At 38.1% G+C, this 9,715-nt stretch overlaps 1 protein-coding gene across 2 annotated transcripts in view; it reads right to left on the minus strand.

The window, feature by feature from the left end:
- Positions 1-7,092, minus strand: part of DBT (dihydrolipoamide branched chain transacylase E2) — a 54,577-nt gene extending 47,485 nt beyond the window's left edge. For both annotated transcript variants that reach the window (XM_030325363.1, XM_030325362.1), the window contains exons 1-2: positions 6,991-7,092; positions 1,713-1,836 (exon numbers count right to left, since the gene is read on the minus strand). In XM_030325363.1, coding sequence (XP_030181223.1) covers positions 1,713-1,836; positions 6,991-7,041 — 175 coding nt within the window. In that variant the 5' untranslated portion in view covers positions 7,042-7,092. The remainder of the gene's footprint in view (positions 1-1,712; positions 1,837-6,990) is intronic.
- Positions 7,093-9,715: the final 2,623 nt, after the last annotated feature.

Consider the following 9,715-nt stretch of genomic DNA (forward strand, 5'->3'; position numbering starts at 1 on the left):
ACCAGCAGAGGAAGCACCCAGGTAACCCTGAGAATACTGAGAAATCATAACTCGTTGTTGCTTTAAGCCACGAAGTTGTAGACAGGGTTATTATTCAGGCATAATAAATCAATAGGGCATACCATCTGCAATTTCAGATCTGTAACCTGAGATCTGTAATTTTGGAAACAAATCTCTCTGGCAGGAATGTGGTGGATGGGGTTGGGGAAGGAGTGACAGACAAAGCAGTTAGGAGGCTACTACAGGTAAGAAACTGAAGTATGGAACTTAATATATTTATATATTTTCAAAGCTGTCTAAAAAAGAGAAGACAAATTTAAAAATCATGTAAGATGTAAAATTAATAGATTTAGGTAACCAATTTGATATGAAACAGGAATCAGGACGACTTCAGGTTTCTAGCTTGAATATTCATTTAGTGAGGGGATATAGGAAAAGAATATATATCCAGAGCACCAAAACAGTGCCTTGGCAGATAGTAGGTGATCAATAAATATCTGTGTTAAATGGATTTATTCTCACAACAATACAATGACTTAGATACTATGATTAATCCCATATTACAAATGATGAAATAGAAAGAAATTAAGTAACTTGCTTAAAGTTACACAGCTAGTAGGAGTTTCCACTTAAATGGCTTCTATCTTCTCTGAGAAGACAAAAGATCAACTTTTAAAATAAAAATCTGAGGCTGGATGGCTCAGTTGGTTGAGCGTCTGACTCTTGATTTCGGCTTAGGTCATGACCTCAGGGTTGTGAGATCAAGCCCCTTGTTGGGCTCCATACTGGGTGTGAAGCCTGCTTAAGATTCTCTCTCTGTCTCTGTCTCTGTCTCTCTCTCTTTCTCCCCCTTCCCCCCCCCACGCCTCTCCCACACACATGTGTGTGCATGCACATGCTCTCTCTCAAAATAATAAAAATAAAAATAAAATAAATAAATAAATAAATAAATAAATAAATAAATATTTTTAAAAAGCGGTGAAGATAGGGTTTATATATCTTTGGATGTTGTGAAAGATGATCTATAAAAGACATGGAAAGACTGACTGATCTCAGGGGCTAGATCTGCCTGGAATTTCCCCAGTATTCATTGCTAGCACAGACTAAGGCACCAAGTATCTGTCAAAAGCTTAATGATATAACAAAAGTCTAGGGTTATCAAAGTTCTAAACAGAACATCAGGAAAAAAAAGTTTTAATGTACTTGCCAAATCTAATACCTAAAGCCTCAAATTCTTTACAGAGGGTAGAAAAACAGGACAAAGGTAATTAAATGGTAAAAGTCAGGGATCTTTCTACTCAGAAGCACCTTGGGCTGGTTTTATCACACAATCTTAACACAACAGACTGAGGTAAGTGTTCCATCCAACCAACAATATAGTGACAATATAAGGATACAATCTGTTAAGTCAACAATTTACCTGGCTATTGCACTTAGCTGAGTCAGATGACAAAGAACAGGTGGCCCAAGACAATCCATTCCCCACATTTGAAGACACAAGCATTAAGGGAAAGATGTGAAAGGGGTGAGGGGGCACAAAAAAAAAAAAAAAAAAGAAGAAAAGGACAGATTCGGGGAGAGCAAGGAGGCTCAGGCTAGACAGAAAAGGTTAACTTTTTTTTTACTTTGGTAAGTCTTCAATTACTTTTTAAAAAGTTCTGGGTAAGATACAAAACCTTATTTCATATGGGCTATTTTGAGATCATACTTACCAGCAGTTGTTTTCAGCAACTGATGTGGATGACTATACTTGAATGAAGGATAACCAAAGAAACACACATATTTTGGCTTCAAAACATGAACATTACTACAGGTTTGAAAGTAGCGAACACAAATCTAAAGATGAGAAAACAAAAAAGTAAAAGCTTTTATGAATGTTCTCGATGGCTTTTCTCTGTAAGTATATATTCAGTTTCAAGTTTATTCTAAAGGTAGAATAGTCATTATCAAAATACAAACAATATGAAAGTATCTAGGCCAAAATCTGAACTGGCCAAAACCTGGTGTCAGGGACAGTCAAGTTTATTAAGATAGGTTATTTTTTAAGTACTGTATGTCTGTTCGAGAAATCAAAGGAATTTAAACCCCAGAACCCAAAGAACATTTTGTTGTTCTTTTATTTAGTAAAATTATATCCCTGGAGTCAGATTTATTTATGTGCTTATGATCCTTGCCTAAAATTTCTTATAAAAGTAAAGAAATTTTAACATATTCTGTACAAAGTACAGTTGAGTCAGTAAAGACTTCCTAAAATAAAACTTAAAGAATTCAAAACTGACTTTTAGTATCTAAAGACACTGAAAAACATATGTAGTGCTGTATGGAAAGGTTTTCTTACTGGAATTTATGGATGACTCTTTAGATGCAACTATTTTATAGAATATCCTAGAATAATGCATGACAATATATAATAGAAATAAGTGTGCCTGAATCTATTTGACTTGATATCTTAAAACCTAGGTGTTTGAAATGTAGACTATTTTATTTTGAAAGTTAATATTTCAATGTTTATTAATACCTGGTTAACTATATCACACTTTTAAATGTAATGTATAGAAATTTTTAACCTCCTTAATGTATCTGAGAATATTGTCATGTATTTTAAATTTTTTTATTAATGTAGGAGAGAGTTACTTTTACTTAAAAAAATTACTTTATTATCATGTACTTTATATTTTAGTGATTAGCCCTTAAAATTTTTAAATTTGTAATACATATATGTTATGTATTGTAGCCATATTATAATATGTATTTATAAATAAGAATTTTGTTCTTTTTTCTGACAGCAAATAATATAAAAACAAATATTTGGTTTACTAATAGGAATAATATATTTAAATTATTATGTGATATTTCACCTTAATTTCCAAGATGCTACTCATTTCTGAAGGCAAAGAAAAACTAAAGATCCCCTTCCTAAAACACAAATAATCTTAAATCATGCATCTTAGTTTTACTTTAAGAGCTAATCCAAAAGCAACTAATCTTTATAATATCTATATTTTATTCTTATTAAAATTAACATTGAATTAACATTCAAACCTAACTGAAATTGATAGCTTAAAACATAGCAGATAGTGAAAGAATGCTCTTTTCCAAACCCCCATTTTCTATGTCCATACTTTCTACTTCAACTCCCATAACCATGGCTCTTGGTCAACAACAAAATCAAAATTAAATAAATTTAATTTTGGGCAAGTAAATGGATGTTTTGAATTATACAGGTTCACCTTGATTTAAAAAAAAATAGTTCTTTTAAAAATAACCTTTGAAAGAAAATTAGACTATTAGAAGGTCCTACCTTCAACAACACAAGTTTTATTGAAGAACTACTAATCAGGCAAAGGAGGGACAAACTACCAAACGTTTACTGAATGCCTACTATGTGCTGGGTACTTTACAGGTCTTTAAATGCATCACCTTCCTTTTATCTCATAGTTATCTTCTGGAATAGGCACATTAGCCCTCTTTAACACATGAGAAACAAATGATCAGAGAGGTAAAGTGATTTGTCCAAGGTCCTATAGCAAACAAATGGCAAAATTCAGCTCTGAAACCAAGTAAATTTGACTCCAAAGCCGAGGCTCTTTCTATCACACACTGTAACACACTGTTATACGTGGGAGAAATAATCTCTGCTTTGAACTTATAACTTAGCTGAAACAACACACACACACACACACACACACACACACACACACACACACTTGCATGGGCATGTATGCTCTTGTTTTTTGTAGTAAGTATTGGCAGCAGGTGTTAGAAGAGTTTAAGAATAGAGTCTTTTGTGTTTTGTTTTGATTTTTCAAGTTGGTTTGACCTAGGAAGGCTTCTTGGAGGAAGAGTTGAAGTGGACCTTGCATCATAAGTATTAATAAATAAAGAGCAGAAATGCACTTTAAGGCAGAGGAAACAGCATAAAGAAAGGAACTGCCGCAGGAACTTGTCTCCCGGGGCAGAGTGGCTTGACCAAATTTATAAAAGGGAGCAGCGTAAGTGGCTCAAGGACCAAATTACTGATGACTGTAAATGTCAGGATAAGGAGTTTGAACTCATACACTATAGGTTATTGAAGAAAAAGAACTAAGAAATTAATCTAGTTGCAGCTTATTGATTAGATTATAACAGGTAAAGCCAAGTAAGAGAGGAAAAAGAAAGTAGAATAGTATTTGAGGCATGAAAGAACAGGCTCCTGAAGTGATTTACAGTGGAAAAAGAGAAAGCAACGTAAGTGCAACAGGCATTATGCGATAAGTAGCAACTAAATGGATTAAGAGAAGGCTAAAAAACATTAGTGAAGCTGAATGGAAAGATAAAAACGCAATAGGAGGGAGAAACAGAAAAAATAGTTTTTCAAGCTGAAAAAGACATTTTTCCTGGAAACAAAATATAAAAAAAATAGGAGATGAAACAAAGGTTTAGCGGATTCAAGTAAGGAAATAAATAAAGTTGTTTATTGAGCAGTTGTTGAGCACTCCCAAAAACAGGGATTGTGCTGGGCTTGGGAATTCAAAGCTAAGTAGGCTACAGAATATAGTCCTTGAATTCAAGTTGCTTCATTACAGGAAGACAGATAAAATAGAAAAATTCAGGGTTAATTCAGTATAGGTTAATCACGAGTCAAATGCATGATGCATAGGTAGATTAGAGAACAAAATAGATGTTAATTCCTTCTCTTATGGAAAGTACAGTCCACACCTTCAAAGATAAAGACAAGGACATAGGTGATTATGACATAGTGTTATAATAGGAGAAATAGAGTATTAAAGGAACACAAAGGAGGGAGAAAGTAAAGATCTAAGGGATGAGTAGGAGTAATCCAGGTGATGAGGTGTGTTAGCAGATGAGGCCATAGGGAAGGAAGGCAAGAGTCTTTAAAGCAGAGGAAATACACGTGCAAAGATCTGGAGTCTGGAGTAGAGAGAGAGCAGTGTGCTCAATTAACTTAAGTTCAATATAGTTCCAGTGTAGTTTAGTATAGGGTAAGGGTGAGGGAAGTGTCAGAGTGGGGGTTGGGATGGGTAAGTTTCAGCAAAAATGAAGCCAGAGAGATTTGGAAAGGTTCAGATCATAAATTGCCTCACAGTCTTTTAAATTTTGGACATTTTGCTTAGGACAGTTTCAAGTGAGGAAATGACATTCTCAAATTTGTGTCTTACTTTTTAAGATCATCCTGGCTACACTATGGAGAATGGGTTGGAGAGCCACCAGATTGGAGGCAGAAAGTCCAATTAGTCCTTATCCTGGACGGACCAGGATAGCAGCAGTTGGGGGCAAGGCGGAGAATTACAACTAAATTTGGGAGATTTACAGGCTAGAATCAAAAGAGAAACAGGTCTGAGAGTTTAGTTCTGGAACCTACAATCCGATGTGCCACTGAGGCATTACGGCAGAACTGTGATGCGGCTAAATGCTAGCTCCTTCAAGACTCGGGGTGTTAGCAGTGGCCATGTAACATAGTCCTGATCAATGAGTCTGAATGGTACCACCCCTTCCTCCTTCCTGCCCTGAGTACGAAGTTGTAGAAGCTCTCTTGTAACCATGAAAAAGGGCAAACTTGCTGAAATGACAACCTTGATAAATATGAGCCACTTAACCAATACCAGCTTCCATCTAACTTCGGGATGCATAGATACTTAATTTCCCATTTATTGGCTGGGTTTTTATTACTTGCAGCTGAAAAATACTTAATATGTAGGCAATTGGAGATTTCCAGGACAGTAGAATATATATGGGTCTGGAGTAGAGCTGGCTTGAAGACTGGGGAACTTTAGGAATCATCAGCACATACATGGCAACTAAATTCAAATAAGTGGCTGAAATAGTCCAGGAAGTGCCAAAAGTACTGAGGGCCAAAGTCAGAGCCTTTAGAAACACCAATACATATTTAAAAGTTGGGCAGGAAAACAGGAGATTGGGATGAAGTGGAAAACATATAGAAGAAAAATATTGGGAAGCTGGTGTTACAGAAGCCAAACAAGGAGAACTCTCAAAAGAGAGGCCAATACCTAGCAAGGTACAAATTTCAAGTTACACGGTATCCTCTGAGAACTCCTTTCAGACCCCCATCCCCCCTCCTATGTGTTCCTGTAACTCTATAATGTCCCATCATAGCACTTCTCAAGCTGTTATAATTGCTTGTTTGTGTCTCTCTCTCTCTTTCCTCTGTCTTCCACCACAAGGCTGTAATTAATCTGGGACCACAGGGGTCCTATTCATATTTGCATCCCTAGTGGCTGCACAGTACCTGGTACACAGCAGGCTCTTGACAAATTTTGTAAAATCGGGGTTTGATCACTGTAAGATCTTAGGGAAGAGGAGTCCCAGAAAGAAAGACCCTACGCAGATAGGATAAAACACTGTGATTACTAGGATGTTAGGTGTTTGGTGCTAAAGGGTTGTTGAAAGGGAGGAACTTCAGGTAAGATGGTGGTGGGTCGTAGCTCTGGTGATAAAAAGGTTGGAAAGATACGTGGCGCAGACACAACAGAGAAATACAGGTCCACAAGCTTAAGCCTCTGCTCCTCGGAGGCAAGGGCCCATGGTGTTATGCTTTGCTTCATGGGTCTCTTCCTCTAGACTATAAATTCTCTGAGGCAGGGGTCGTGTTGTCAGTGTTTGGCAGAGTGGGTGTCCAATAAATGCTTAATGATATATATATCTGCATATCCCCAGCACCTATCACAATGCCCAGCACCTAGACAGTGCTCAATAAAAGGCTAACGGGCGAAAGGCTAGATGAGCCTGGGTGTAGACAAAGCTGGAACGCGTCCGAGTGGCGAAAGAAGCATGGCCAGGTAAGGCTGGGAGTGGGTCTCCAGACCGGTCTGCTCACCACCTTCTCCACCCTTCATTTAGCATACATCCTTTTACCTCTCCGTCACGCGTGCCCTTTCCGCGTGGCACTCGGAGGACAAAGTAACACACCTCCCCGGGAATACTCCCGACACATTATCCCTTCCTGAACTCAACTCAAACCAAACCGCTTACCAGCCGCCCAGCATTCCGGCTCCAGGTTCCCAACACTCGCACTGCGGCCATCTTACCCGGAAATGACAAGTGCACCGCGGTTGTTAGACTTGTCTCGGAGGTTGTTAGACTTGTCGACCTATCCGGAGCCGGGAAACGCACCTCCCCCTGGGCGGCCAATGGCGAGGGAAGGAACGAGCCTCCCACCGGACAGCCAACCAGGGGGCGGGGCGGGGCCTGAGATAAACACTAGGGGGTGGAGACTCCCGCGTGGAGGTAAAAGAGCATGCTGGGGGGGGGGGAAAGAAGTGGGGAGGAGTCAGCTCAAAGTTAATTTCAGGGACAAAGTTGGGCAAGGCATTGCTGTGCTTACCAACGATCATCTTTTGAGTCCATAAAGTGGAAATAGAATGTTAAGGGAACACAAAGGAAGGGCACTTGTCTGGAGAGAGTTATGGTGGAGGGATGAATTAGAAAATATCAGCTTTCAGCTTGTATTATAACCGCCTTGATTACAGAAAATGGGACATTTCTATACTCGGTGGCAAGGCTCTGTGCCACTAATTGAGTCACAAATCTATGCTGGAATACTATCTAGTGATTGATACTTCTTACTCCCACTGAGTGTTCTTGATTAATGAAATTGCTTTTTCAATGTCCCCCCCCCCCCCACACACACAGAAGATAAAGTTTACCCTACTGTCTAAAATAAAGATACCAACACTATCTTTTCTTCTTAGAGAATGTTGTCAGATGCAGCTGCCCGGTGTACGCAATATATCACAGACCTACAACCTTTATCTACTTGCCTCTTGGAGAAATGTTAAGTTGAGGTCAAGTTGATAGGGGGTAGATCAGAGTATTGCCGGTCAATCTTTCTCAGAGCAATTAAGACTCCAATTTCTAGAAATGTTCAGGAACATTTGTCTGGTTCTTGCTTTTTACATGGGAATTAAAATCTGTACAGATGTCTAAAGAACTAAAGAGAAAAAAATGGGAACAAAGACAACATTGTAAGTCCTCAACATTGAAGGTTAGTTCACAGTTATTTCACAAATTTACTGTCTAATATTACCCAAACTCACACTTTTTTTTTTTTGCTTTATTTGCTTTTCAGTATATTTCACATACACACTATTGTAAGCAATAATCCAAATCATTACTTTTATAACAAATCTGGGATGGTTAAAAGAACTTCAATTTTTTAACTGCCCTATCAACAAAACATTTTATAAGTATTATTAATATATTTGATAATCCCACATGCATGTGTGTTTTTTAACTTTTTTATTTTAGACAGAGCACATGTGAGTGGAAGAGGGGGAGTGGGGCTGAGGGAGAGAGGGAAAGGGGGGCAGAGAATCTCAAGCAGGCCATACTCAGTGCTGAACCCCACGTGGGCCTTGACCCCATGACCCTGGGATCATGTCCTGAGCCCAAGTAGTCAGATGCTCAACCAATTGAGCCACCCAGGCACCCCACACATGTGTGTGCATTTTATAAAGATGAAGTAGCTGTGCCTTTGAAGTGAATTATTTTTCTTCCCAGAGCCCGTATACTACCTTCTTCGTCTAAATTTTCCCTTGAATTCTGCCTTCTCCTAAGAAAATATTTGGTTATTCTTTTCTTTTACCCTCTTTTTCCCTCAGTGGATTACTATTTCCACATTCAGTAATTGTGTGTGTCCTTATCTTTTAGCATTAACAGTTATGCCACCTACTCACTAGTTAATCCTTTCACTTGATCTCAAAAGAACCAAAGAACCATTTCCCCTTTTTTTTGTAAATAAATAAAATGACTGATTATGACCCATTAATTCCATTGCTAGGTATCTACCCAAGAGAAATGAAAACATATCCACACAAAGACTAGTATAAGAATAATGGAAATAGCATTCTTTTTTTTTTTTAATTTTTTTTTTCAACGTTTATTTACTTTTGGGACAGAGAGAGACAGAGCATGAACGGGGGAGGGTCAGAGAGAGGGAGACACAGAATCGGAAACAGGCTCCAGGCTCTGAGCCATCAGCCCAGAGCCCGACGCGGGGCTCGAACTCACGGACCGTGAGATCGTGACCTGGCGGAAGTCGGACGCTCAACCGACTGCGCCACCCAGGCGCCCCAATAGCATTCTTCTTAATAGCCAAAACTAGAAACAGCCTAAATATCTTTCAACAAGGGAATAGATGAACAAAACGTGGTATATCCACCTCATAAAATATTATTTATCCTTAAAAATTACTGAAACACTGGTACATGCTATAACATAGATGGACCTCAAAAATATTATGGGAAGTAAAAAAAAAGCGAAACCCAAAAGTTCATATATTGCATGATTCTGTTTGTATGAAATGTCCCCCCCCCAAAAAAAAAAAAACCACCCCAATCTACAGAGATAGCAAATTAGTGGTTGCCTGGGGCTAGGAATTGGAATGGGAAATGACTGCACAGGAGCAAGAAAAAATTTTTGTAAGTGATAGAAATTTCCTATTATCAGACTGTGGCGATGGTCACATAACTGTAAAGTGTACTAAAAATCACTGAATTGTATAGTTAAAACAAGTGAATTTTATGGTATACCTCAATGAAACTGTTAAATTTTGTGTTCTATTGTATACTTATAAAAGAATAATGTAACATATAGATAAGTCATACATAATAACAAAAACATTGGACCCATTATACAATTTAAGAAATAGAACATTTCCTATGCTGGTGAAGGTCACACTGTCTGCTCCTCCTCTAAA

Source organism: Lynx canadensis, chromosome C1 (assembly GCF_007474595.2).
Source record: "Lynx canadensis isolate LIC74 chromosome C1, mLynCan4.pri.v2, whole genome shotgun sequence".
NCBI lineage: Eukaryota > Metazoa > Chordata > Mammalia > Carnivora > Felidae > Lynx > Lynx canadensis.